This window comes from Alligator mississippiensis, chromosome 3 (assembly GCF_030867095.1).
Source record: "Alligator mississippiensis isolate rAllMis1 chromosome 3, rAllMis1, whole genome shotgun sequence".
NCBI classification, from domain to species: domain Eukaryota; kingdom Metazoa; phylum Chordata; order Crocodylia; family Alligatoridae; genus Alligator; species Alligator mississippiensis.
The window spans coordinates 487,878-515,165 of NC_081826.1; the positions used below are offsets into that span (position 1 = coordinate 487,878).

General features: G+C 57.7%; 1 protein-coding gene across 12 annotated transcripts in view; it reads right to left on the reverse strand.

Annotated features, from left to right (window-relative positions):
• SCRIB (scribble planar cell polarity protein) overlaps positions 1–27,288 on the reverse strand; it is a 119,517-nt gene that overhangs the window by 74,772 nt on the left and 17,457 nt on the right. For 10 of the 12 annotated variants that reach the window (XM_059723582.1, XM_059723579.1, XM_059723578.1 and 7 more), the window contains exons 2-16: positions 25,582–25,699; positions 25,229–25,307; positions 24,174–24,263; positions 23,475–23,531; positions 17,605–17,668; positions 15,993–16,067; positions 15,762–15,906; positions 15,222–15,340; positions 13,857–14,056; positions 12,657–12,823; positions 5,277–5,401; positions 4,362–4,487; positions 3,393–3,632; positions 2,023–2,337; positions 131–193 (exon numbers count right to left, since the gene is read on the reverse strand). In XM_059723582.1, the coding sequence (XP_059579565.1) occupies positions 131–193; positions 2,023–2,337; positions 3,393–3,632; positions 4,362–4,487; positions 5,277–5,401; positions 12,657–12,823; positions 13,857–14,056; positions 15,222–15,340; positions 15,762–15,906; positions 15,993–16,067; positions 17,605–17,668; positions 23,475–23,531; positions 24,174–24,263; positions 25,229–25,307; positions 25,582–25,699 (1,983 nt within the window). The remainder of the gene's footprint in view (positions 1–130; positions 194–2,022; positions 2,338–3,392; positions 3,633–4,361; positions 4,488–5,276; positions 5,402–12,656; positions 12,824–13,856; positions 14,057–15,221; positions 15,341–15,761; positions 15,907–15,992; positions 16,068–17,604; positions 17,669–23,474; positions 23,532–24,173; positions 24,264–25,228; positions 25,308–25,581; positions 25,700–27,288) is intronic. The other 2 variants (XM_059723585.1, XM_059723580.1) reach the window with 1 other exon arrangement.

Consider the following 27,288-nt stretch of genomic DNA (forward strand, 5'->3'; position numbering starts at 1 on the left):
ACAATCATTGTGCGTGTGCGATTGGCCAGGCCCAGCAGCCACTCGTCCCAGGCAGAGCAGCACCCCACCTGGGAAGGGAGCCAAGCAGGAGGGGGCCTGGCAGAGAGAACAGGGATAGAGTGGTACAGACCTCTTCCTCCTCAATGCGAGCAGGCTCAATCAGCAGATTATTGGCTTGATCAAACGACACCCCCTGTTAGGACAGGAACCAGCAAAGAGGCATGCGGATTAGTGGAGCGTCAACCAAACCCACCACCACGACCACCACTGCCCCAGAGACACCACCGCTCAGAGACAGCCCGGCCACTGGCCCCAGGACAGGCCGGCCACGCAGCCTGCCCCCGCCTGGCCCACGGCACCGCTCGGCGGAGAGCAGGGGGCTGCATCCTGGGGCCACGCCTGGCTGGCGCAGCTCGCTGAGGGTGAGAGCCAAGCAGGCCCCAATCATTGAAGTGCAAAGGGTTAAGTGACACAGGAGGAGGAGGAAAGAGGGGGGGCCCCGAGCACCGCCAGGCTGCTGCAGGCCGAGGACCGAGGCTGCCCCATGCCGCTGCCACCCAGAGAGGCCCCGGTGCACCCTGCCTCCAGCGGCCCACGTGCACCGTGCCTCCAGCACCAAACACCTTGGGGTCAGGGGCTCCCCGGAGCTCCACCCACCACGCAAAGTGCTGAGACGGAGCTCGCTGCCACGTGCACCCTTGCTCTGCACGATGCGCCTCCCTCGACCTAGGCCCCCTGGACGCACAAGAGGAGGGCTGAGGCCAGCTGCCTGTCCCAGCTGCCAAAGGGGGCTCGGGGCCCTGGATGGAGGCTCTCCCATGGCTGGCAGGTAGACTTGGCCGCAGTGAGACAAGCCGTGGCATCAATGATCCTTCTGCAGCTCTGCCGGGGGAGCAGACCTCGGCTCACAACGCCAGGCTGAGGGCACTTCATGGCCCACCCCATTCCCAGGCAATAGCTGGTCCCCGAGGAAGGGCTGCAGGCCAGCCGCACGCAGTCCTAAGAGGCAGTGCCTGGAGGGCGGGCGTGAGCACATGCAGCTGGGGCAAGGGTACACCCACTCCAGTGAAGGCTCCTCAAAGCTGCTGGGCAAAGGGTTCCCCACGTACCTGGGCCAGGCCTCGCCAACATGTGCTTTGTCCTGGCACCTGGCACCAGTTCTGAGGCAGACCCAGGGGCTGCGATCTGCAGGGCCTGTGCCACGGTGCAAACAGCCCCACCAGCCCGTCTGACTGCCACGTAGGGCCGTGGCTCTGCTGCTACGTTCCAGCCCAGCTCCTGGTGCCTTGCAGAGCACCCCCTGCTACCCTCCTTGCCCTCCCCAGCAGGTCCCTGGCCAGGCCCACGGGCAACTTCTGCCAGGCAAACACCCCATCTGCACCATCCATGCTCGGTGGTCTGGTGCTGAGAGGAGCAGATGCCTCCCCACCAGCTCCTGGGGCAGCCACATGCCCAGGCTGGTCCCCATGGCGCCGGCAGGACCAGGAAAGCTGCCTGCAGAGAGCACGGGACAGTTCTCCTGGCACAGCTGGGCTCAGGCACCTGCCAGGCCTGGGGACTGGGATGCTAGCACAGCTCCTCAGGACCCAAAGGATGGCATGCTCCTCTGCAGCCTTTGCCCACTGTGCAGCGTGGGCTCTAGCCCAGCAGCCAGGATCTGTCCTGGGGAGAGCTCTCCCTGCTGCAGAAGATGCCCACGGATGGGCACAGCCAGATCTGCCTCAGGCTGGAACAGAAACAACCCCTGCAGCACAGAACGCAGCACCGCGCAGCAACGGGCATGACACAGCCAGGAGGGAGCTGGGACACCAGCAGTCTGGCCAGCCTCAAAACCGGCACAACCCACTCCAGCTCTTCTGCCTGCATCACAACTCTCCTGGAAAGCTGGAGGCCCCCAGCATCCTCATCAGAACCACAAACCTGGCCACTCACGGCACAAACATCAAGGGTTCCTGGCACCCACCACCCAAGAGACAGCATCAGGGCAAGCCTCGCTGGTTCAACACCCTCTCGAGGCCCTACCTTCACCGAGGGCTGCGTAGACGTGGCTCCGTTCTTGACATCGTCCTCGTCCCAGGCTTCCTCCGTCTCCTCGGGCTCCGCACCGTCACTGCAGCCACCCGGCTCCTCCTCCTCCTCTTTGGGGACCCCGTCGCTGTTCAGCCCCTGCAGCAGAGCCACTACGGCTTCAGGCTTGGGGAGCTTGGTGATCTTGAAGTGCTTCTTGTAGTGTGGCGTGTCCTTGCGAATCAGCCGCTGCTTCTCCACTGGGAACGGCCGATCGTCATCCTCATCATCGCTCCGCATCAGCGTGTCCTCAGCAAAGTGTACTGTGGGCTAGAGGGAAGTTCATGAGGTTCAACAAGGACAGGTGCAAAGTCCTGCACTTAGGACAGAACAATCCCATGCACTAGTACCAGCTAGGGACTGACGGGCCAGGCAGCAGCTCTGCAGAAAAGGACCTGGGGGGACTGGGGACAAGAAGCTGAACAGGAGCCAGCAGTGTGCCCTTGTTGCCAAGAAGGCTACCAGCATCCTGGGCTGCATCGGTAGGAGTGTTGCCAGCAGATCGAGGGCAGTGATTCCTCCCCTCTATTTGGCACTGGGGAGGCCACGTCTGGAGTCTTGTGTCCTGTTTTGGGCCCCACACTGCAGAAAGGATGTGGACACGTTGGAGAGAGTCCAGCGGAGGGCAATGAAAATGGTTGTGGGGCTGGGGGACAGGACTGGTGAGGAGAGGAGGAGGGAACTGGGCTGATTTAGGCTGGAGAAGAGAAGATGGAGGTGGGATTGAATAGCAGCCTTCACCTCCCTGCAGGGGGGCTGCAAAGAGGATGGAGCTGGGCTGTTCTCAGTGGGGGCATATGGCAGGACAAGGAGCAATGGGCTCAAGCTGCAGCAAGGGAAATTTGGTTAGATGTTAAGAACTCCCTCATGAGGAGGGTAGTAAAGCACTGGAACAGGCTCACCAGAGGTGGTGAAGTCTCCATCCTTACAGGTTTTGAAGGCCTGGCTAGACAAAGCCTTGGCTGGGATGATCTAGTTGGGGCTGGTCCTGCTTGGAGCTGGGGGCTGGACTAGATACGACCTCCTGAGGTCCTTTCCAACTCTCCTGGTCTACGATGAGGGCCCAGGTGCTGGCTGAGTCTTGTGAGGGGAAGGCCTGCCTTGCCTGGCCCCAACCCCTGGACTCATGACCCCACCTCCACGCACACGTCTCATCCTCCACCTGGCCCTGGGCTGCTGCCGGCTCCTTTGCTCACCTGGCTCCATCCACCTCCCAGCGCCACCTGGGCTTCCTGCATCTCCCTGCTGCTCTGGGCATGAGCAGGAGCTCCCAGGATGCTGCGGTGAAGGGGGTGGGGGCTCTGTGACACCAGCATAGCTCCTACCTCATTGTACTCCATTTCCAGGTCATCCTCCTGGTCGGCCTCCTCCTCCACCTCCTGCTCCGCCTCAGCCTTGGGAGCGGCCATCTGGTTTAGCTCTCGCGTTTCTGGACCCTGCCTGCTGTGCAAAACACCTCCCTTGCCCCCCTCTTTCTCTTCCTCCCCCTTGAAGTCAGCAGAGGCAGTGCTGTTGGAGACGTGCGAGTCCTCGCTGTGGTTGGACGTGGCGCTCAGCCTCTTCTCCTGCAGCAGCAAGGTGGGGTTTTGAGAAACAGGCAGGGTACGGGGCCCCCAACCCAGCCCCGGCCCCTGCCCCTCCCAGGTGTCCCCACAGGCATACAGGGCAGGCAGGACTCTCTCTGGGACTCAGCTGCGGGGCTTGGCACTGTGTGACATGCCCTACAGGGAGGCGGGGAGCATGTTGGGGAGCCAGGAGCTACAGCAGTCACCCTCCACAGGCGACGAGCTGCACTGCCTGGGCAAGCTTTCTGCTAGGGGAAAGAGGCACGGCTAGGCAGTGATTCAAAAGGTACCACCAGTGAATGGAGAGCTGAGCCAGGGGAGCATCCCCATTCCCCAAAGCTATGGTCTTGTCCCCCTGCCCAGCACAAGAGATGCTGCTCTGTCCAGCCCAGCCCACACGCCTCAGCCAGCTCCTCTGCCCTCCCCAGGTGGTGCCAGCCGTGACACCCCACTCCCTTGTCCTACTGCAGCCACTCCTGCAATATCCCAGCACACAGGGCTCCCATGCCCTCCGAACAGCTTGTTTCTCTGGCCTCACCCAGGACCCTGCTTCCCTTGCCAAGGATAGCACAACCTGCCTGCCGTGGTCGGGGAAAACACCTGGCATTCCTTCTGCTGGCCCTGAGTGCACTGCACGGTGCAGTGTTCACTGCTGCAGCACTGCAGGGCAGGGAGGCCTGTGGCCCTGCAGCCCCATGGCCCAGGCCCCTCCCCAAGCAGGATGCTCACCTCTGAGTTCGGAGAGTCCAGGTCCATGTCAGGCTTTGCGGCATATGCCTCGTTGCGCCGGACCTCAATCACCTTCTTCATGACCTTCAGTTCACTGGGGTGGGGAGTCGCTCGCCGCTGCAGGCCCTGTGGTGACAGGACACTCAGTGGAAGGCCCTAGGCCTTCAGTAGAGCAGCCCCCACAGGGGGGCAACCCCAGCCATTCCCCACTCCACACCTCCAGGAGGATTCCCCTAGTTCTGGCTCCACCTCTGACAGCCGGGGCCAGAGGAGCTGCCCCCAGAGAACGCCCAGCAAGCCCATCTTGCTCACTGCAGGCGATGTCCACAGGGGAAACCGGGGGGCAGGGAAGTTTCAAAGCAGGCACTGGTGTCCCAGATCCACCTGCTCCGTGAGGGCAGTAGCCAGTTGGGAACATGTGCGAGGGTCCCCTTCATGCCCTGCAGCTGGTCTGCCTACTGCAGCCAGCACAAGGGCAGCCCTTCCACACGTGTGCGTGGCAACCAAGAGTCACAAGCAGTGACAGGGAATGTCTGGAACAGCTCTTCCTCTGACCATGAGGGCCCGGACTCCAGCTGACAGCTCTCTGCTGGGCCGGGAAGAGTAGAAAACCTGTGGGGTGCTCCGGCAACGTGCGGGGCCCACTGCCTGCTGCAGCCTCTCCCAGTCCACACCACGAGAGCTCAGAGCAGGGCAACCTGCACTTCACCACATCTTTCTGACAAAGCCTCAGGGGTGTGCCTGGATACAGGCCTGTCACCTGCAGGCACAGCTCCCAAGTGGGCCTGGGACCTGGGAACCCCCCCAGCCCCTCCAAAGAGCACCAGTTCCACTCCTAGCAGGGGTCTCCAAAGCTCACAGCCATGTCTCCTTGGGAAGCTGGTAAGCCTGGGACATGCCCCACCTTCCCCTTACCCTCTTCTCCGCTCCAGCCTCATCATCATCATCTGCTTTGGGCTCATCCAGGAACTGGATCACGCTGACTCGGTTCAGGTTCGTGTCCATCCAGCTGTCATCCACGCTGTTCTGAAGGAGATTCTCTGCAGAGAGAGGCAGATGACCACAAAGGCCTAAGACGTGGTCATCGGCTGAACACCGCGATGACCAGTGCAGACTCGGGACCTAGCATATGCCTGAATTACAACTTAAGCGCTCAAGCCTGGTTTTTTGCCAGTAGCCTAGGAGAACAGAAGAAAGTCTGCTGGTCGAGGCTACTAGCACTGGGCCAGGGCAGGTGAAAAATCACTGCCCTTTGGAAAATGCTAACTGCAGTTAGTGCTAACAGCTGTAACACCTTGATGTTTTATCTTCTGATGAGAGCAGCTGAACAGCTGAAAGAGACTTGGGGGTCACGACTGACCACAGGATGAACATAAGCCACCAATGCGATGTCGCAGCTGGTAAAGCAAACCAAACTCTGGCTTGCATCCATAGATGCTTCTCAAGCAAATCCCAGGATGTCATCCTCCCGCTGTACTTGGCCTTGGTGAGGCCACAGCTGGAGTACTGCGTCCAGTTCTGGGCTCCGCAATTCAAGAAGGATGTCAAGAAGCTTGAGAGAGTCCAGAGGAGAGCCACGCACATGATCAGAGGGCAAGAGAATAGGCCTTATGAAAGGAGAGTGAGAGCCATGGGACTGTTCAGCCTGGAAGAGCGCAGGCTCAGGGGGGACCTGGTGGCTGCCTGTAAGTACATCAGGAGTGTGCATCAGGATCTGGGGGAACGCCTGTTCACCAGAGCGCCCCCGGCGATGACAAGGTCTAACGGCCATAAACTCCTCCAAGACAGTTTTTGGCTGGACATAAGAAAAAACTTCTTCACTGTCCAAGCCCCCAAGGTCTGGAATAGACTCCCTCCAGAAGTGGTGCAGGCACCTACTCCGGACTCATTCAAGAAACGTTGGGATGCTTATCTTGCTGGGATCCTTCGACCCTAGCTGACTTCCTGCCCCTGGGGCAGGGGTGTGGACTCGATCTTCAAGGCCCCTTCCAGCCCTAATGTCTAATGAAATCTATGAAATTGTGCGGCTAGCTAGAATCCTATCAAATAGCAATGGCTTTTTTGCTGACTGAATATGGTGAGGCAGGAATGTATAAATCATTGTTGCTGGTACAGGTCATCTCCAAGGGGGCTACACCAAGCTATGAAGCATGGCTAGAACAAGAGGCCCCAAAGCCTGTTTCTGAGTAACGGTGGAATGAACCTTTGCAGACAGGACACCAAGCCTGGTTAGCAAAGCAAGGAAAGCAACTAACTTGTCCAGATGAACCAGACCGGATTAAACAGAGCACAAAATCTTGAATTGGATCATTCAAATATGCCAATCATAGCTTTATCTCACAGCAATAATTAATGTGAGCAAGTATAGTCAATATAATTTTACAATAGATATTTATGGGTTAAGTGTCTTAGATAAAATGTAAAAACACAAAGCAGCCTTGTCTAGGAAATTATAAATAAGGCAAAGGGAAGGAGATCGTCCCCTGCAGAAGCGCAACTTTCATAGGAACATAAATCCCAACTAATCAACACCAGCCAAGCCCACAAGAGAACTGGTTGAGTTCAGCTCCAAAAGCTGATTTCAGTGAAACAAAGACATCTAAATAAAGCCAATCAGTAAACAAGTATCAGAATACTAGACTAATATGTAAACACAGGGTGAAGGGAAAAGGAGGGGGAACTCCACGAGGTCAAGACGAGCTGCTGCTAGTCTGTGCGCCACTTCCTGCCAGCTGGTGAGGACCCGTGTTATGCTGTATTATTGGTGGGGCAGCTAGACAGGCACGGGAGTGAGCAGAGCTAGAAGGGACCTCACAATGTCATCTAGTCCACACCCTGCTCAAGGCAGAATCATCCCTGCCTGAACCACCCCAGTCAATACGACCAGATCACTAACTTTTTAGATGCAAGAGCCGAGGTGGATGTCATATACTTGGATTTTAAAAAAGCCTTTGATACGGTGTCACATCCCATTCTCATAAAAAAACTAAGCGGCTGTGACTTGGATGATTTCAAGGTCAGGTGGGTGGCGAATTGGCTAACGGGACGAACAAACAGAGTGGTGGTGGATGGGATGGTATTGACCTGGAAAGATGTGAGCAGTGGGGTCCCCCCCCAAGGCTTCGTCCTTGGACCGGGGCTGTTCAATATCTTCATCAGTGACTTGGACAAGGGTGTGGAAAGCACTCTGCTCAAATATGCGGATGACACCAAATTATGGGGCGAAGTAAACACACTAGCGGGCAGGGAGCGGATTCAGGTGGATTTGGACAGGCTGGAGAAGTGGGCAGAACAAAATAGGATGCAGTTTAACAAAGATAAGTGCAAAGTACTGTACCTAAGGAGAAGAAATCATCAACACTTACAGATTGGGAGATCTTCTAAGCAGCACAGCAGAGGAAAGGGATGTCAGAGTCACAGTTGACTCCAAGATGAGCAAGTCAACAATGTGACGAAGCGATCAAGAGAGCTAACCGCACTCTATCATGCATTAGCAGGTGTATCATGAACAGGTCTAGGGAGGTGATACTTCCCCTCTATGTGGCACTGGTCAGGCCGCAGTCAGAGTACTGCATCCAGTTTTGGGCGCCGCACTTCAAGAGGGATGTGGATAACCTTGAGAGGGTCCAGAGGAGGGGCACTCGTATGGTTAAGGGCCTCCAGGTAAGGCCCTACAAGGAGAGATTGAGGGACTTGGATCTTTTCAGCCTCTGTAAGAGAAAGCTGAGAGGTGATCTAGTGGCTGTCTAAAAATTCACTGGGGGAGGAGGGGGACAGGAAGGGATAGGACATACTCTGTTTACCAGGGTGCCCCTTGGAGTAACTAGAAACAACAGCCACAAACTGATGGAGAGCAGATTTAGACTAGAAATTAGGAAGAACTTCTTTATGGTAAGGGTTGCCAGAACCTGGAATGGGCTTCCAAGGGAGGTGGTGCTCTCCCCTACCCTGCGGGTCTTTAAGAGAAGACTGGACAAACACCTGGCTGGGGTCATCTGACCCCAGTGCTCTTTCCTGCCCAGGGCAGGGGGTCAGACTCGATGATCTGCTCAGGTCCCTTCCGACCCCAAAAATCTATGAAATCTACGTCTGCCCAACTAGATTTGGGGCTCCTGAGGCAGCTCTCAGAGACCATAAAAACTAGGGAGGCGGTAGTCATGGGGGACCTAAACTACCCGGACATCTGCTGGGAGACGCAGACAGCAAGGTCCCACCGCTCACGCAGGTTTCTAACCTGTGTACAGGACCTCCACCTGACACAGGAGGTGCATGGTCCCACTAGGGGGAATGCCATACTGGATCTGGTATTGGCAACGGGGGATGACATGATAGGGGACCTCCAGATCGGTAGCCATTTGGGAGACAGTGATCACCTTATGATAGAATTCAACATAAGACGGCGAGTGGGTAAGGTAAGTAGTAGGGTGAAAGTGCTAGACTTTAGGAAAGCTGATTTTGATGAACTCAGGCTATTAGTCAAGGATGCACTGCAGAGTAGGAGATTTGAAGAGATGGGAGCCCAGGAAGGGTGGCTGTGCCTTAAGGAAATGATCCTTCGGGCACAAAGGGAGATGATCCCGACGCGGGGAAAAAGGGGGAAAGGGGCCAAAAGGCTTCCTTGGCTGACCAGAGAAATCCAGAGCAGCCTACAGGCAAAAAGGGGGGCATATAAAAAGTGGAAATGGGGAGAGATTACTAAAGAGGAGTATACCTCCTCTGCTCGTGCTTGTAGGGAGGCAGTTAGGCAGGACAAAGCTACCATGGAGCTGAGGATGGCAACCCAAGTAAAAGACAACAAGAAATTGTTTTTTAGATATATAGGGAGTAAAAGGAAGGCCCAGGGAGGAATAGGACCGCTGCTAAATGGGCAGAAACAATTGGTGACAGATAGAGGGGACAAGGCTGAACTCCTCAATGAGTTCTTTGCCTCAGTGTTCCTAAGCGAGGGGCACGACAAGTCTCTCACTGGGGTTGTAGAGAGGCAGCAGTAAGGCGCCAGACTGCCATGCGTAGACCCTGAGATGGTGCAGAGTCACTTGGAGGAACTGGATGCGTTTAAATCGGCAGGCCCGGATGGGCTCCATCCGAGGGTGCTGAAGGCACTGGCCGACGTCATTGCAGAGCCACTGGCAGGAATATTTGAACGCTCGTGGCGCACAGGCCAGGTCCCCGGAGGACTGGAAAAGGGCCAACATGGTCCCCATTTTCAAGAAGGGGAGGAAGGAGGATCCGGGCAACTATAGGCCAGTCAGTCTCGCCTCCATCCTTGGCAAAGTCTTCGAAAAAATTATCAAGGCTCACATTAGTGAGAGCCCGGCAGGACAAATTATGCTGAGGGGAAACCAGCACGGGTTCGTAGCGGGTAGATCATGCCTGACTAATCTAGTCTCTTTCTATGACCAGGTTACGAAACGCCTGGACACAGGAGGAGGGGTGGATGTCGTATACTTAGACTTCAGGAAGGCCTTCGATACGGTATCCCACCCCATACTGGTGAACAAGTTAAGAGGCTGTGACATGGATGACTACACAGTCTGGTGGGTGGCGAATTGGCTGGAGGGTCGCACCCAGAGAGTCGTGGTGGATAGGTCGGTCTCGACCTGGAAGGGTGTGGGCAGTGGGGTCCCGCAGGGCTCAGTCCTTGGACCGATACTCTTTAATGTCTTCATCAGCGACTTGGACGAGGGAGTGAAGTGTACTCTGTCCAAGTTTGCAGATGACACAAAGCTATGGGGAGAAGTGGACATGCCGGAGGGCAGGGAACAGCTGCAGGCAGACCTGGACAGGTTGGACAAGTGGGCAGAAAACAACAGGATGCAGTTCAACAAGGAGAAATGCAAAGTGCTGCACCTAGGGAGGAAAAATGTCCAGCACACCTACAGCCTAGGGAATGGCCTGCTGGGTGGCACAGAGGTGGAAAGGGATCTTGGAGTCCTAGTGGACTCCAAGATGAACATGAGCCGGCAGTGTGACGAAGCCATCAGAAAAGCCAATGGCACTTTATCGTGCATCAGCAGATGCATGACGAATAGGTCCAAGGAGGTGATACTTCCCCTCTATCGGGCGCTGGTCAGACCGCAGTTGGAGTACTGCGTGCAGTTCTGGGTGCCGCACTTCAAGAAGGATGTGGATAACCTGGAGAGGGTCCAGAGAAGGGCAACTCGTATGGTGAAGAGCTTACAGGCCAAGCCCTACGAGGAGAGACTGGGGCACCTGGACCTCTTCAGCCTCCGCAAGAGAAGGTTGAGAGGCGACCTTGTGGCTGCCTATAAGTTCATCACGGGGGTGCAGAAGGGAATTGGTGAGGCTTTATTCACCAAGGCGCCCCCGGGGGTTACAAGAAACAATGGCCACAAGCTAGCAGAGAGCAGATTTAGATTGGACATTAGGAAGAACTTCTTCACAGTTCGAGTGGCCAAGGTCTGGAACGGGCTCCCAAGGGAGGTGGTGCTCTCCCCTACCCTGGGGGTCTTCAAGAGGAGGTTAGATGAGTATCTAGCTGGGGTCATCTAGACCCAGCACTCTTTCCTGCCTATGCAGGGGGTCGGACTCGATGATCTATTGAGGTCCCTTCCGACCCTAACATCTATGAATCTATGAACTTGCTCTTCAAAGTTTCCATGGATGGAGATTCCACCACTTCCCTGGGCAGCCTGTTCCAATGCCTGACCACTCTGTCAGGAAGTTCCTCCTGATCTCCAGCTTAAACATCCCCTTCTGCTGCTTGAGTCTATTGCTCCTAGTCCTGTCCCCTACAGCCACAGAGAAAGCCCATCTCCACCTTCTCTGTAATCATCCTTCAGGCACATGAAGACTGTTATCAAATACCCCCTCAGTCTTCTCTTCTCCAGGCTAAATAACCCTATGTCAGCCTTTCCTCAAATGCGTCGTCTCCCAGGTCCCTGCTCGTTTTTGTTGCCCTGCACTGGACTCTTTCCAAACTGTCTGTGTCCTTGAAGTGTGGGGCTCAAAACTGGACAGGACTCCGGGGGAAGACTCACCACTGCTGAACAGAGTGGAAGAATCATTCCCTTAATAGGAAGTGACACTCATTAATACAACCCAGGAGGCTGCTGGCTTTTTTTGCAACAAGAGCACACTATTGGCTCATATTTATCTCACAGTCCCAGGTCCTTCTCTGTAGCACTGAAGCCTAGCAAGTCACTCCCCAGTCTGTATTTGTGCATGAGGTTATTCTGTCCCAAGTGGAGGACTTTGCATGTGTCCAATGAGATGAGATTCAACAAGATTTTGGACCATTTCTCCAGTATGTCCAGGCCCTGCTCTCTGGACTTCCTGCAATTCCACCCAATCGGGTGTCTTCCACAAATTGGCTAAGCATGCACTTGATCACATCATCCAAATCATTAATGAAGATGTTGAACAATACCAAACACAGGACAGACCCCTGCGAAACCCCACCAGATGCATCCTCCCAGCTACACAATGAGTCATTGCAGACTACTTGTTGAGCATGATGATCCAATTAGTTATGTATCTACCTGCAGTACTTTCATCTAGTCTGTATTTAGCTTGTTAAGGCTAATCCTTAAGGGAACTGTAGCTGTAGCTTACAGATTCATAGATGTTAGGGTCGGAAGGGACCTCAATAGATCATCGAGTCCGACCCCCTGCATAAGCGTAACCCTTTTGCTTAACCCATAACTCTGGGTTAAGCAAAAGAATGGTCCTGGTCATAGGTGGGCAGTAGCCCTAGCTCTCATGAGGCCAAACAGTAATGAGCCTTTTGATAATACCTGAGTGGTAGCTGCCTCCAGGGTGTGACAGGCAGTTCCCACCAAGAAGCATGCTTCAGTCACAGCCACTAAGAGACAGGGGGCCTTCAGGACTAGGACCCCAAGGGGATGGGTCCTGCCTCCTGCTTCTGATGGCCTGACACGGTCCCCTAACATACAATACAGGTCACCCCAATCCCTAGAGGTCAAGCAGAAGGGAAGGGAACAGCAGCTGTGATGTCTGGAGAGCACTGAAGCAGAAGGTGAATGGCAGGCAGTGCTGAGAGAGGCAGGCCAGCTGAAGAGGAGGTTTCATAGCTCCCACCCCTCTGAGTTGGGGCATTCCCAGGTTACTGGTCAGGAACCCAGATCTGTTACAGGTCAGCGTAACCAGGCCCAGAGCTGGGGAGATGCACCTGGATCAGAACTGCCATAGCACTGAGGGAAGGGGGCAGCCTTCCCTTGATAGGATCAAGGGATCATGCCCTAGAGGGGCCCCCCTTATACCCCCCAGAGAAGGCACAGTGCTGCAGGGTGCCCTCACAAACCGGCCTCTTACCTAGGCTGGGAGAGGGCTGCTGGGGAAGCAGGTAGCAGGTGAGAACCTTCTCCCCCGTCTTTTCGTCATCTTCGGTCTGGAACTTCAGCATGGGCTGGGACTGGTTCTCCGCCAACCACAAGGCCTTCAGGTTGAGGTTGGTCAGGGCAAAGGGCAAGTGCTGCAGCCTGGAGAAACAACAAAGTCGGTCGGACTCCAGTGGCCTGAAGGAAATATCCCCTGGATGCCTCCCTCCCTGCTGTGCAGGTCAGGTCTGAGCCTGGCAGCACCCTGGGAGGCAAAAGGTGACAGCTGACTGTGTGCTGAGCTGGGTGGAAAAGGGTTTCCACTCTACCCAGGGAGACTGAGCCAGGCAGGGCACTCCTCCGCCCAGAGCCAGAGAGACCCCAGCAAGCCTGCAGAGGGGCCATGGCCTGTGCTTCACCCTTGGCGTGCTAGAGCCTCAGTGAGACAGTCAGGCTACACAGAAGCCCACATGGCAACTCTGTGGATGCCACGTAGAGGAAGCAAGGGAGAGCCTGGAATTGGCACTGGCTGGAGAGACCCAGAAGGGACAGCTCAGCATCCTGGCCCCCAAGCCCAGAGAGCTGGAGCCAAGCAGCTGCTGGGTCACCATCAGGGACAACCCAGGCCACAGGGTAGGAAATGGACACGTCAGAGTCTTACAACAGGGCAGAGCATCCCCATTTACATGGCACCGACAGACAGCCCTGGGCCCTGGTCTATATGAGCTGTGTGCAAGGAGATGCAGCAGGGAGCTAGCCTGAAGCCTCATAGCCAGGGAGCCAGGACCCTGGAGAAAAAGGCACAGGAGCTTTCCCCCAGCCAGCATCTAATGGGCTGGATGAAGTCCTGAAGAACAGGCTGGGAGACAGACACGGCATTGGGCCATGAGCAGGGCTGGCTTGGGCTCTCATCACAAGGGTCTCGGGCACTGAACACAAAGCCCAGGCCATCAACACTGAGCCAAAGAGCTCAGCACCACAGCACAGCCATAGCCTGGCTCCTGGTTCTGGCAGGATGGATGAGGACACACAACAGAAGTAGTGTGGAGAAGCCCGACCACCCAGCCATGGCCTCCTCTTGAGCAATTTGGTGCTGCAATCCCTCCCGAAACCCCGTGCACCACCCTTCGCATGGCTGATGGGGCCCGTGCCTGTGGCCCTGCCCCACCCCCACTCCCACCCCACCAGGACTCACCTGTTCCCTGCCACGTCCAGGACATGCAGCTCGGTGGTACTGGCAAGCTCGGGCGGCAGAAGCACCAAGCGGTTGTCCCGCAAGGACAGCACATTCAGGCTGGCGCAGCCCCCAATCTCGGCCGGAAGCGCGGTGAGCCGGTTCCGATCCGCATTCAAGTTGGTCAACTTGGTCAGCTTCCCCAAGGACTTGGGCAAGGCCTGGGAGGGTGGCAGACAGCATGGAGGAAGCCCTGAGGCCCACAGCTATGCTATGAAACTTGCACCCAGCAGCAAGGGGAAGCGGGGCTGGCCCGGATGCTGGGTCACACAGGGCAGCGGGGGAAGAAGGCACACTGACAGCCTGCAGGGGAACAGCAGAACCCACCCCAGCCGAGGGCACGGCTCCTGAGGCCCCGGGAGCTGTTGAATTGCCTGGGGACCCTGGCGCAGCTCAGTCCAGGTGCCCATCCAGCCTGGGTAAGACAAGACTCCAGCACCTCTGGAGACTTAGAAAGCCTCAAAAGTCCTGGCTAGAGGGTCTTTTCCCTCTGATCAGGGTCAGATGAGTCACCATGTTCGGGGTCAAGAAGAAATTTTACATCACAGCCAGACTGGTCCAGACTATGGGGGTTTTGCCTTCTATAGCAGGGAGCATGGCCCCTGCCTGGGATCTCCCTAGTGTTTTTTTTAACGCCCCTTGGAGTGGCGCGAGTGACAATCCTCACCCCCTGCTTTACCTGGAGCAAGTTAAGGGGCGTTTGGAGCACTGTGCCTGGCAGCTGCTCGGGCTGCTCCAGGGGTTAAGAGCAGGCCACACACTCACTTGTCTGGGCTGGGGGTGAGTGGGAGCAGGGGGCTGAACTATTTGGGACATCTGGAGGGCCCTACCAGCTTGATGTCTTAGTGTCTGTAAGAGTTGGTCTCATGCTCTCCTGGCCCTTCCCCTTCTCTGGGTTCTGACCCTGTGCCAAGACAAGCTCTGCAAGATGGGGAGGGGATGCTCTCTATGATGTGCCTCTGAATGTGCAGAAGAGCAGGGCCCTGGTCCCCACTGGCTTGCAGCACCAGCCTCACACAAACCATCACCACCCAGTGTCGCCTCTGCCCAGGCTGGATGGGCTCCGGCAATGATCCTGAGAGCGGGGGATTCCTCAGGGATTGGCGAGATGGCACCGGCCTCCAGGCATCTCTCAAGGAGACTGGCCCAGCAGGCTGCTTGGCTGCCCCACGTCACCAGAGCAGGCCACAGTGGCCAGAACGTCCTGCAGACCTTGGCCTTGAGGTCCCAGTCAGTCCCCAGAGGCAATCCCCAAGATACAGTGAGGCCATGGCTGGGGAAGAGACACGTAGCAGGCGAGCACGGAGCTGCAGCCAATGCGCCTACCGTCAGCATGTTCTCTGTCAGGATGAGCTCCGAGAGGTTCTCACAGTCCCCAATCGACTCGCTCATCTCCGTCAGCCGATTCTGATCCACCTTCAGGATGGAGAGCTGCTTCAGCTGGCCTGGGCAGGGGGACGAGGCAGGCACCAGCTACAGCAAAGGTGGTGAGGAGCCTGCTCCAACCACTCGGCTAGACCCCTGCCCCATGCCTCCCCACAGGGCTTAGCTCTCAGATCCCACAACGAAGCAGTTCGACATGGACCACTGGCCCCAGCATCACACCTTCCTTGGGGCCTCACTCACTGGTACCTGGCACTGGGTTACAGCCCCAGCACCCAAGCTTTGTCCTTGCTCAGCTGCCCAACATTGTGCACCAGCCCCCAGCAAGGACCAGGCCCTTTGTACCCCGTCCTGGACCCTGCTACCAGGTTCCTCCAGGATCCCACCCAGAGGTCAACACAGCCCCTACACATCCATCTTGTCCTGTCCCACCCAGGGCTGGCACCATGCACGGGGTGGTATAGTCCCCAGCCCAGCACGCACCGATGCCGTCGGGAATGCACTCCAACAGGTTCTGGCTCAGCAGCAGGTCCGTCAGTGCCGCCAGCCCGCTGATCTCTCCAGGCAGCTGTTCCAGCTTGTTCTCGGACACGTCAAGGCAGACCAAGCGTCGGAGATTGCCCAGCTCCTGAGACAGAAGGAGATGGGATGCGTCTTGGGGGAGTGAGGGGGCAGCGTGCACAGCAGCGAGGCAGCCCTGGGATGGGTACTCACCGGGGGCAGGGCCGAGAGCTGGTTCCGGTCTAGCCAGAGCTCCCGCAGGTTGGGCAGCGCTCCCAGCGTGTCCGGCTGCGACAAGGAGAGAGCAGCGTCACACCCTTCTCCAGAGCCCCGCCAGAACGGCACTGCCCTGGGAGGGGAGGCCCTGGGCACTGCAACCTGGTGACACTGGATGCTGCTGTTCCGATGCCCCAAACCACATACCACAGAGGAGTGGCAAAGCCCGCCTGCCGCAGGCTGCAATAGGGACGCTGTGCGGGCCAGGCCTCAGCTGACAAAGCCTCCACATGCCACAGGCTGCAGGTTTCTGGGCTGATGGCACTACCCACAGGGGTCTATTACCTGGATGGCACAGCCTTAGGGAGGGGTAGGAGCTGGGTGGGAGCTCTGGAGGCTTCAGCCTCGAGAGGAATGCCCTCTCTTCCTTCTCCTCTGTGCGACTAGACCATGATGGAGCACCTCCTAGACAAGACTGGCCAGCCATGCGGCTGTGTTAGCTGCTGCTGCCACCCCAGCAGGGGAAAGATGATTGCCATGTGGAGGACCGACCCCTCACTCTGAAGTCAGTGCTGCACGGAGGACTGTGTACATGCCTCCACAGCGTGGCTGTGGGCTGCCTACATGCTTGGGAGAGGGAAGCCCTGCGCAGGCAGCTCCTGTTTAGCAGGGTTCCCTTGCTAGAAGCACCTTTTGGAAGGTTTATTCTGGAGCAGGACAGAGTGGCCCCAGCCCCTGCAGCTGTGGATTCATAGATGCTAGGGTCAGAAGGGACCTCAATAGATCATCGAGTCCGACCCCCTGCATGGCAGGAAAGAGTGCTGGGTCTAGATGATCCCATCTAGATGCCTATCCAACCTCCTCTTGAAGACCCCCAGGGTAGGGGAGAACACCACCTCCCTTGGGAGCCTGTTCCAGACCTTGGCCACTCGAACTGTGAAGAAGTTCTTCCTAATGTCCAGTCTAAATCTGCTCTCTGCTAGCTTGTGGAGTTGCAATCCTGTTGGGACACTGGCTCCAGACAGAGGCTGCGGCAAACCCACATGCACCTTGGGACCCTTGGGCTGGGCATTACCCAGGGCCTTGACATGGACTTTGCACTGGCAGGGCAGGCAGCTCTGCGGGAAGGTTTCACATTCGCAAGCCGCAGGGCCTGGCTGCCTGCTCCTCTGGAGATGGGCAGGGAAATCCCTGTGGTTTCCCAACAGTGGAGGGTCAGTCGGGGAAGAGGAAGGACGAGAAGCTGTTCCAGTAGAGCTGGAGAGATGAGGGCAGACATACAGGGCAGGGGAGGGAAGGCAGCACAAAGGCAGGAGCCAGCCAGGAGCTACAGACAGCACCAGAACCAGCAGGGAAAGCAGCCCACGGGCAGCTGGAGAGCAGGGCAGAGCATCACAAGGCAAAGGGACTGGGCACGCCACGCCACGCCACGGAGGCGGGGAGGGAGGGAAGCAAGACAAGGCCAACGGCAGGAGACCAGAGCTGGGAACAACCACTGGGCCACGGCAGGCAAGGTCTCCCCAAACTCGGTCATCCCCTGCGACTTCAAACAGCCACTCCGCCTCCAAGGGCCCAGGGCCCCCAGCCCCTCCTGCCACCCCTCACGTACCAGCACTTCCAGGTCATTGCCACCAAGATCCAGCTGCTCTAACTTGACGAGGAACGAGAGAGAACTGCAGGCCGATGAGGGAGGAGAGAGAGACATAGGTTAGCAGGGGGACCCAGCTCCCTAGTGACAGCCCTGTGACCCCGCCAGGCACAGCCCAAGGGCCACAGTGCCTCCCCCTCCCTGCAGGCCTCCAAAGCACTAGGGTCAGATGACCCTGCCCAGCTCCACTCAGGGCAGCCAAGGCCAATGTCTCATTGGCAGCGGGAGCCGGGGCTCAGTGATGCTGGGAGCTGCCCACCCCAGTCACCGGTCAGCGTCTCCCTGCTCCAAGACAGCAGGTGGTTTCCACGGGCCGGGCCCCCTCGCCCCTCCACCTGAGCGGTGACGCAGAGCCCCGAGCACAGGAAGGTGCAGACAACAGGAGGCAGTTCAGGACTTGGGACAAGAGGAGGAAACACCCTTGGGGAAGGACACGTGAGCACGACCAGTGCCCCAACTCCCGAAAAGGGGAGCCCCAAGCACCACTCCTTTTTGCAGGAAGGGAGGGACCCCGGAAGTTGAGGTGCTTGTTAGGTAAGGTCCCCGGGAGAGCCTGCCTGGAGTGGGTCCAGGGTGCTGAGCTGGGCCCACGCCCTAGCAACTCATCCTGGATTGACCCAACCCTGGTGCACACACAACTGCTGCCCAGGGACACAGCTGACAGTGGCTCCCCTGACACTCAGGCCCCTGCCCCCTGCCAACCTCTGCTCCCCACACCCTGGGTTAGCGCTCTGTCCCTTTCAGGCTGGGGAGCGCTGTCTGCACAAGCCTGCCCGGGCCCCCTTCTCCTCTGCTGGCTCTGGCTTTTTATCCTCCCTGCCTGGTCCTTTACCCTCCACTAGAGACCCCCAAACACACTGACCAAAGCCTGGCTGCAGGAAAACAGGAAACCAGCAACAAAGGTCTTCTGGTGGGGGCAGGAACACCACAGCCATGGGGGCAGAGCAGACCCTCCTGGACACATGGACACACCCTGTGCATGTGGCCACCTCGCACACGCCAGAAGTCCTCGTAAGAGTCCTGTTCACTGCATCTGTGTACACGTCCCTTGCTAAGAGCCTCACAAGTGAGGACCAAGTGAGGCTCATAGGATCTGCACTACCATCCTGCAGGAGCCACTGCGGGGTTAACACCTGGCCTCTCGCCATGTGCTGTCAGTGCAGACCCCCACGGACACACATGTGGAGGGAGGGGAGGGGGGGTGCCGCCTGCAAGAGCTGGACAGTAGCAACAGCTCTGTTCTCCTGCCCCAGCAGCAGAACCCACTGCCGGCATCGGCCTGATCCAGCCTGTTGCTCCACGTCACTGCTGTGCAGGTCCTGGAAAGCAGCAGAGGCTCCGTGAGCAAAGCAATGCTTGTGTCCAGCAGATCAGGCATCCCAGCCAGCTGCTAACCCAGCCGGAGACCCTGCATTATCCACTCAGGGGTTCTTGGTGATGAGCCGGCCTGCCCTGGGGATGGCTGGCCACAACAGGGAATGGACGGGGCGGCTGCAGTGCTCCGACTACAAACAGAGCAAAACACTCTGGGAGCACGCAGTACACACGGCTTCTCCCCAGGAGAGTCCTGGGTCTCAGGACAAAAGCAGACCAGTTACGCAGGCTGATTCAGGTAAGAGTCCAAGACCCTCTTGGGGACAGAGAAGTCGAAAAGGTGTCAGCATCGCCTTCAACCCCATGAGGAGGGTCAGCCGTGAGTGCTGGGAGCTCACGTGCCCAATGGGTCAAAGTGAAAACGGATTCAGCACGAGGCAGAGCAAGGCTCATTCCTGAAGGAGCTCGAGAGAGCCAGGCAAGTCTGTCACAGGACCCCGAGGAACTTCGCTGTAGAGAGAAGAGAGCACAAGCATCCATGTGAGGAGTGCCACAGTCCCTGCAGGGTGGGTCTTGACAGACCGACTGAAAGACCAGTGACTTGCAGATGCAGCAGTGAGCCAAAGATGCGCAGCCCTGAGGCTCAGTCAGAGCTGCCAGGTTGGAAGGGACCTTGGGAGGCATCTCGTCCAACCCCTGAGCAGGAGCAGAGGCACTTTCCTCAAACCACCCCCATCTGTGCTGGAAAGCATTTGACGAAGCGGAGTCCACAAGTCCCCTTGGCAGCGTGGTCCAGCATCCTGTAGCCAAGACGTCCTTCCGTGTTCCATCTGCTTCGCGGCAGTTGAAGTCCATCATCTCCGGTCCTGCCCTCTCTGGTGAGGGAGAACCACTGCTCTCCCTCTCCTTCCCTGCAACCTCTCCAGCATTTTGAGACCTGCTCTCGTCCCTACCTCCCCTTTTCCACACTAAACAGACCTCGCTGCTTTAAGTCTTGCATTGCAAACCCCCTCTCTCACTTGCCTCTGGATCCTCCCGTTTCTTTCCATCCTTCAAGAGCATTAGCCAGAACCGGACAATACCCACGCCAGCTGAGGCCTAGCTGGTGCCAAGTGTCAGTCACAGAGCAGTGGGGCTGGAAAGGAGCTCCAGAGGTCACATCTAGTCCAACCCGACTGAGGCAGAATCAGCCCTGTCCAACCCAGCCCAGACAACCATAACGTAAACTCTACCTAAGTGGAGGGGTCTTATCTCTGTGCCATGCATGCAGTACTTCTGCTTGGCGAGCCCAAACTATGTTTGCTTTCCCTGTGACACCACCATCCTGCTGACTTGTACCGAGTTTCTGAGGCAGTTACAGGGCCTGGATCGCAGACCCCGTTCTGTCTGCACCCGTTCACTTCTCTTTCTCCAGTGCAGAGCCTTGCATTGGTCTTGGCTGAATTTCATTACGACATCTACAGCCAAGTTCTCCAGCCGATCAAGACCTTTTGGAATTGCAATCCTATCCCCCAAGTGTTTGTGAACCCTCCCAGGTTCACCTCTGCAAACTCAACCAGGAAGCTCCATCCCTGCAGCCAAGTCATCAAACATGCTGCCCAGCACAGGACCAGAAGATCCCAGACTGTGGAACTCCTCACGACACCTCCTGCCAGGCTGACATCCAACCTTTGACAGGTACTGTCCTGCCAGGGGCTAACCAGCCAATTATATAATGGTAATTCATTCTGGCCCACGTTTCTCCAGCTTACATAGGCATGTAGGACTGCAACAAGTGCCTTACCAAAGACTATGTAAATTATACCTGCCCCATTCCCTTCATCCACCAAACCACTTACTCTGTCAAAGAAGGGCACCACATTGGTTTGGCACGTTTTGTGCTCAAGAAATCCATGTTGGCTGCGAGAGACAGGGGTTGACAAACAGGTTGTTTCATATATTTTGCTGCAATATCGTCCTAGTATTGAAGCCAAGCCGACAGGTCTGGAAGTCTCTGGTCCCCCCTTCCTGCTCTGTAAGATGGGCACTCGGTCAGCCCTTCTCAGCTCCTCTGGCACCTCGCCTGTCAGCCAGGACTTTGCAAAGATTAGTGCCTGAGGCTCCCGGATTTCTTCAGCACCCGGGGATGAACTGCATCAAGACCAGCCCACTTAGAGCAACCCAATGTGTCTAAAGCTCTGATGTGCTCTCCATGGTTCACAGCCCTTCTCCTTCCATTTACATTTGTTTTGTTAGTTTATATTTTTCTTCCACTTGTAGGGTCTGTTCTTCTGCACAGGGTCAGAACTACCTGGATGAGTCTGGAGCAGCTGCTGCTCGTGGTCTTTACCCAGCCAACATCCAGACCCCCAGCAGCAGGGACTTCAGGTCTGAGAGAAGCAACTGTGAGAACAGGTCTGGGCACACAAACCACCCACGCAAGGGCAGTGTCCCATTGAAACAACCAACCCACAGTGCTGCTTCCTTCTCACATGGGTGGTGAGGGAGCATCTGGCAGAGAATCCCTGGTACCAGCCCTGGAGTCGCTCTCCAGAGGCAAGGGACAGGCAAGGATCAAAGCAGTGATGGCGAGGACAACAAACCTCCTGAAACAGCAGCATGTCAGGGAACATGGGCTTCTCCCAAGATCTGGGGGCAGTCGCTACTTAGGTGGGAATACAGGATATCTGCCACTGGGTGCCAAGTCCGTGCCCAGACTCCTCCTTCCTGTGCTGGCCCCCCGTGGGCAGGGTCTGGGGCTCCGTCCCTGGAGCAGCAACACTGCAGTCCTGCTTTTGGAGTCGCATGGGATCATCACTTTCATGGACAAGGGAGAGATGCCAGCCCAATCTGGAGGCCACCGGCACCAAGGTCACTGGCACTGAACCTGATGGAGCCAGTTTCAGCCGTGTCCCTTTGCTGCCTGCCCCAAGGTGGGAGAAGCCAGCTCCTTCAGCCCTGCTTTCCAAGCTACGCTTCCACCTGGGCCTGAGGCAACCTTCCTGGACTCCTTCAGCAGATGCAACATAGGCTCAGGGTTCAGGAACGTGCAGGTCCCCAAGAACAGTGGCAGAGCGTGCGCCTGCACAGACCAGTCTCCCAGGCAGAGGCGATGAGGTCCGAGTCCCTCCAGGGAAGGAGGAAGGCTTTGAGCCCTGCCGCTAAGAGGCCCTATGCTGACAGCCTCATTGCACAGCAATCATTTCTGTAGAGCGCCCAGGGAAAGAAAACAGAAAGAGGGCAAGGTGGATTCTCTCCATCCAACTGCTGAGATGATGAATGTGAAGATCAGGAGAAGGACTGGGCTGAAGACCTGTTGGGTGTTTCATCTCACTGCAGGGAAGGGGGCTAGGTCTAGAAGGAACTGAGAAAGGGCTACAGCTCCTCCACCCGTTATACACTTACAGGAGGCAGCAGAGGCCACAACTCCAGCAGGCCCTGCTATTCAGAAAACTTCCTCTCACCCGCCAGGTGACCTGTCCTCACACGATATGCATAGAGCAGGGTCTGGTCCTCAAAGAGCAGGGTCTGGTCAGCTGGACAGACCGACTGGTGGAGGCTAGTTATAAACCCTGAAGGTACTGCAGTGCAAACTACTGGCTGCAGGGTAAAGGGACGGGGTTTACCATACTCCAGCAGCTCCACAGCAATTGCCCACATGAATACTCTTACCCTTGGTACATGGCCACTAGCCATGGTAACACTGCTCACTTCCACCGAGAGGGCCACTGCTGAGCTTGCAGCTATCACGGGGCAATTATAAGAGAGCAGGTGATCAGTGGGAAAGCCTCACCCCACTTTCACGTCCCCGTGAATTGTGTGTATGGGTGCACACCCTCAGACAGGAGCCAACGACCTGTGGGACATCAGTGCCAGCATCAACAGTGCCCTGCACTCACCATCCCACGGCAGCAACTCCTTTGCAAGGAAACCAGTCCTTTCATCAAAGGAGTTGCTCCAGGCCCCAGAGTGGCATCGGCTAAGTCCTCCACTCTCCTCTGATGCCGACTGATCCCTCCTCCCCTGGAGAAGGCCAGTTACTCCTAACACACACTCCACCCCTGCTGGGGGAGCTGGTAGGCTCCAGCAGGCACACGGGTGACGCACAAGTGCACCCACGCATCGGCAAGGAGGGGCACAGAGAAAGCTGCTGCGCTAGTTCACCACATTGCCCGTCCTCCCCCACAAAGACTGCGTCCCCCCTTGCCCTCCAAAGCCGCTGCCACTAAGCTCTAACCCACGAGGGGATTTCTCATCTCCATCAGCAGCTGCCCCCAGTCTGCCTGCCCCAAATGGACCCTACACTCAGCTGAGCTGAAACCCCAAATGCCCCTCTTCTGCCTTGCACAGTCCCCCTTCTCCTCATCCTAACCCACAACCCAACAAGCGAGTGCTCATTCACAGTCCAAGTGCCCCAGCCCCTCCCCTCGGCCCGCTGGGCCTGGGTGCTAGGGCCGGCGCTGTAGAGACCGCCAGCTCTAGTGCTCCACGAGGACGCTCAGCCAAGGCAGTGCTGCAGCCCCCCAAAGGACACTCACGTAGGAAGGGTTTTTAGCAGGTTCTCCCGCAGCTCCAGAGTCACCAGGTTTGCCAAACTGCAAGAAAAAAGGGAGCGAGGAAGCCAGACTCCAGGGACACAGGGAGATGCTCACACCCTCCCTCGGAGCAGCCCCTCACGCACATGGCCCGCATGAATGAAACACGTCAGTGTGGGCACAGCAGCACAGGGGCAGGGGAGGGATGCGAGTAAAGACATCCCCAAGCACCAGGGCCGAGTGGGACGCCTCGCTACAGGGCTGCAGGAACAACACCATACCCAGTCCCGGGGGCAGGCAGTGTAGCACCACACTATGGACCAGCCTACCCAGGGACCAAGTCCTGCACACAGTGGGCATGTTGGTCTGCCCTAGCAGGGCCAGGAAGCCTCTTCCTCCATGCTGACCATCTTTGCAGAGCTTCTTAAACCAACAGCATGCCTAGCCAGAGTGCACCTAAATCTGGGGGCCGGGGCATGGGTGTGAGGGGAGAGGAGGTGCTCTTGTAGGGTGGGAAAGCCTGGGCTCCAGCCCTGTTGGCTCCAGGCCTGCTGGTACCACAGCCCCCGACAGTGTCGCAAGCTAGGCCCCTCCCCTCCCCGGGGCGTGGGGGCAGCAGCACTGCCTGGCAGCTGGGCACAAGGCTGCAAACGTCCCTTTTGCCACTCCCGGCGTGGCTGGCAGGGGCGGAGGCGTACTCACTTCCCGATGTCGCTGGGCAGGATCTGCAGGGACACGTCGTTCAGGGCCAGGTGGCCCAGGCTCCGCAGCTGGGTGAAGCCCTCGGGAAGCCTATGGTAGAAGCCACACAGGCAGGACTATGGATGCCACCCTGCACACAGTACCCAAGCCCCCTCCACCCTCATGTGAAGAGAGGCCCTGCTCCAGCCGCAGCCCCTGCCCCCCATTCCAAGCCTCAGCAACAGTGCACGTGGGGCGGGCACAGCTGCAGGGGGGGCTCGGACCCTGTGCATTTCAGCAGCACCGGGGGCAGCAGGGAGCCTGTGCACCGCCTGGATGGGTGCAGGTCACAGGGGCCACCCATCTCCAGGGACCCAGATGGAGATTGGGGTAAGACATCGTTCCAGCAGACTGCAAGCTCCGGGCACACATGCTTCCATACTTGGGCTGAGACTCCTCTCTCAACAAAGCCCAAAAGGCCCCGGGATGGGATGGGGAGAGTCCTTTTCTGCTGGGATCTGGACACTGCCTGCCACCTACCCCTTGCCCCCACTCCCAGGCAAGGCCCCCATTGCTCCCACTGGGAAAGGCAGTGGCAGACGGATGCTGGGCAAAGGGAGAGGGTTCAGCACAGAGCCAAGGTGAGCAGGGGTGAAGAGTGCAGCACAGTACGTGAGGGCCCAGCTGGCCTATGGACCAGACAAAGGAGCACGAGGCCTTTTTCCAAGCTTGGCTGCAAGAGTCACATCCATCTGTTGTCTAGAGGAAGAGGAGTCTCAAGTCTATTCCCAGCAGCCACATGGTCATGTCACTCATACCAGCACCACCACCAAGCTCAGCACAGAGACGCAGCCCTGCGGCAGTCTCAGACGAGGGGGGTGGGTGGCAGGGCCGCGAGGCCTCTGTAGGGCTCGTCTGCACAACGGGCACTGGAACGCCGGGAGAATGAGTGCATGGGCGAGAGGCCCGAGGACTAGACCTGCGACTGCCTGCCTGCCCAGGGCAAGCTGGGGAGAACAGGGAGCCTCCCCCTCCCCCTCCCCCTGCCTGCGGAAGGAGGGATGCCTAGGTCTTACCTGGAGAGCGGGTTCCCACTGAAGTCAGCGATCTCCAAGGATTTGCAGAATTTGATGCTTTCAGGAATTTCTGGAATGTCTGAAGCAGAGAGGGAGAGAGACAGACCCAGTAAGAGTCGTCCCCCAGGGAAGGTGGGCAAGAGGGGAGAGCCTCGGGCGTGTGGGGCTGGGGGTAAGGGAGGCCCCCACAGAAGCCTATGACAGTGAGGGGCTGGAGACCTGTGGCACACCCTCCCCCCCAGGGCTGGGGTCCCCACCATGGCTGGGCCCTTGGAGGAGGATGCCAGGTGCTGGGCAGCGCCCTGTGCTGCACCCCGAACGGTTCCGTGTTCCCTGCCCTGCCCCGGCCTTACCATTGCGGGAGATATCCAGCTCCACCAGCTGCATGAAGTTGGCCACCTCTGGGGGCAGCCTCTGGATCTCATTGTCGCTCAGGCCCAGCTTGCGCAGGTTCAGCAGCCGGAAGAAAGGCTGGGGAGAGAGGGCAGCGTGGGGTCAGCGGCTGCAGCTCTGCTGGGGGCGGCCGCCCAGCCCTGCACGCTCTGTACCTGCAGGACCCCAGCCCCACAGGCAGGACTCAAACCTGCAGCCGTGACACAGGTGACAGCAAGGCTCAGACAAAGCCAGAGGTGGAGCCTTGTGGGGTGGGGACAGGGCAGGGCCAGCCATACCTAGCACAACCCACCAAGGGACCTGCTCTTCAGCAGCCTCCTGGGTGGTACCACAGGTTTGGGGGTCAAAATGACATACCCCCAGTGCCTGGGGCCCACAGAGGCATGGCCCTGCACACCAGGACACTCTCCACCTGGCTCCTGCTTACCAGGGTCACTGCCAGGTGCACATGAACACCCCAGAGAGCTTCCAGCTAGTGCAAGGCACAGGCATGGCTCCACCCCACCGAGGGAGCTGGGGCCAGCGCCAGCCCTGCTTCCCCACCGCTCTCAGAGCTGCCTTGCTCACGATGCTTCTGCTAGCAAAGCCCTACACACCAGCGCTATGGCTGTAGAAAGCCTCCACGTCCACCCCACCTCTACGGCCACCAGGAGCCCCAAGAGCCAGGGCACGTTATCCCGCCCGAGCGTCATCCAGCTCAGGCACCTGCACAGACGCAGGGTGCGCTGCTGCTAATCCACCCTAGGGACACCTGCCAGCCCCTTCTGGGAGACTCCAAGGACAGAGATTGCACAGCATCCTTGGGCAGCTTCTCCCATGGTCCTACTGCGGTCACTGCCAACAAGATCTCCCCGAGACGCGAGCGCTGTTTGCTGCACATCCTGCCCTCTGTGGCACGGAACAAGGCTCCTCCCTCCAGCATCCGAAACCTGCTGTCATGTCCCCCCATTAATCTCCTTTTCTACAAGCTGAACACCCGAGCTCCTGCAGGCTTGCATGCAGCTCACATTGCAAATCCTTTGTCATCTTCATCTCTTGTCCTGATCCTCTCCAGGGTTTTTACCATCCTTCCTGAAAACATGGCGCCCCCAGCAGCCTGCCGCTCTCCAGCCGAGGCCTGCCCAGCCCCACGGGGTGCTGCCAACTCCTGCATCTTGCATATGATGCCTTGGATTTGCTTTTCGTGTGACAGCACCAGGCTGCTGACTCGCACTGCGAATACAAGCCCCGAGAAGTCCCAGGTCCTGCGTGGCAGTGCTGCTGCCAGCCGGTCACACCCCAAGCTGTACTTGTGCCTTCAGCTTTCCCTCCGGCCCTGCAGCACGGCACTCCTCTGTGCCGAACTTCACCTGTTGCCCAGCTGCCCAGTTTGCCCTGGAGTCTCGGTTCTGTCCTCTGAAGCATTTGCAGTCCCCCCCAGTGCGCTGACTGCAGACCGGACCAGGAAGCTGCCTATTGCTACATCCACGTCTGTAACAAAGCACGAAGCGGTACCAGACTCTGTCCTGTGGAGCCACACGTGGGACTTCCTGCTCGTCTGACAACGACCCATTTATGTTCTTCTGCTCGGTTGTTACTCAGCCAATTATGTACCCGCCTACAGGTGCTCCATCTGGCCCGCACTCCTGCTTGCTCATGGGAACAGCGCAGGGCACTGTCAGATCCGT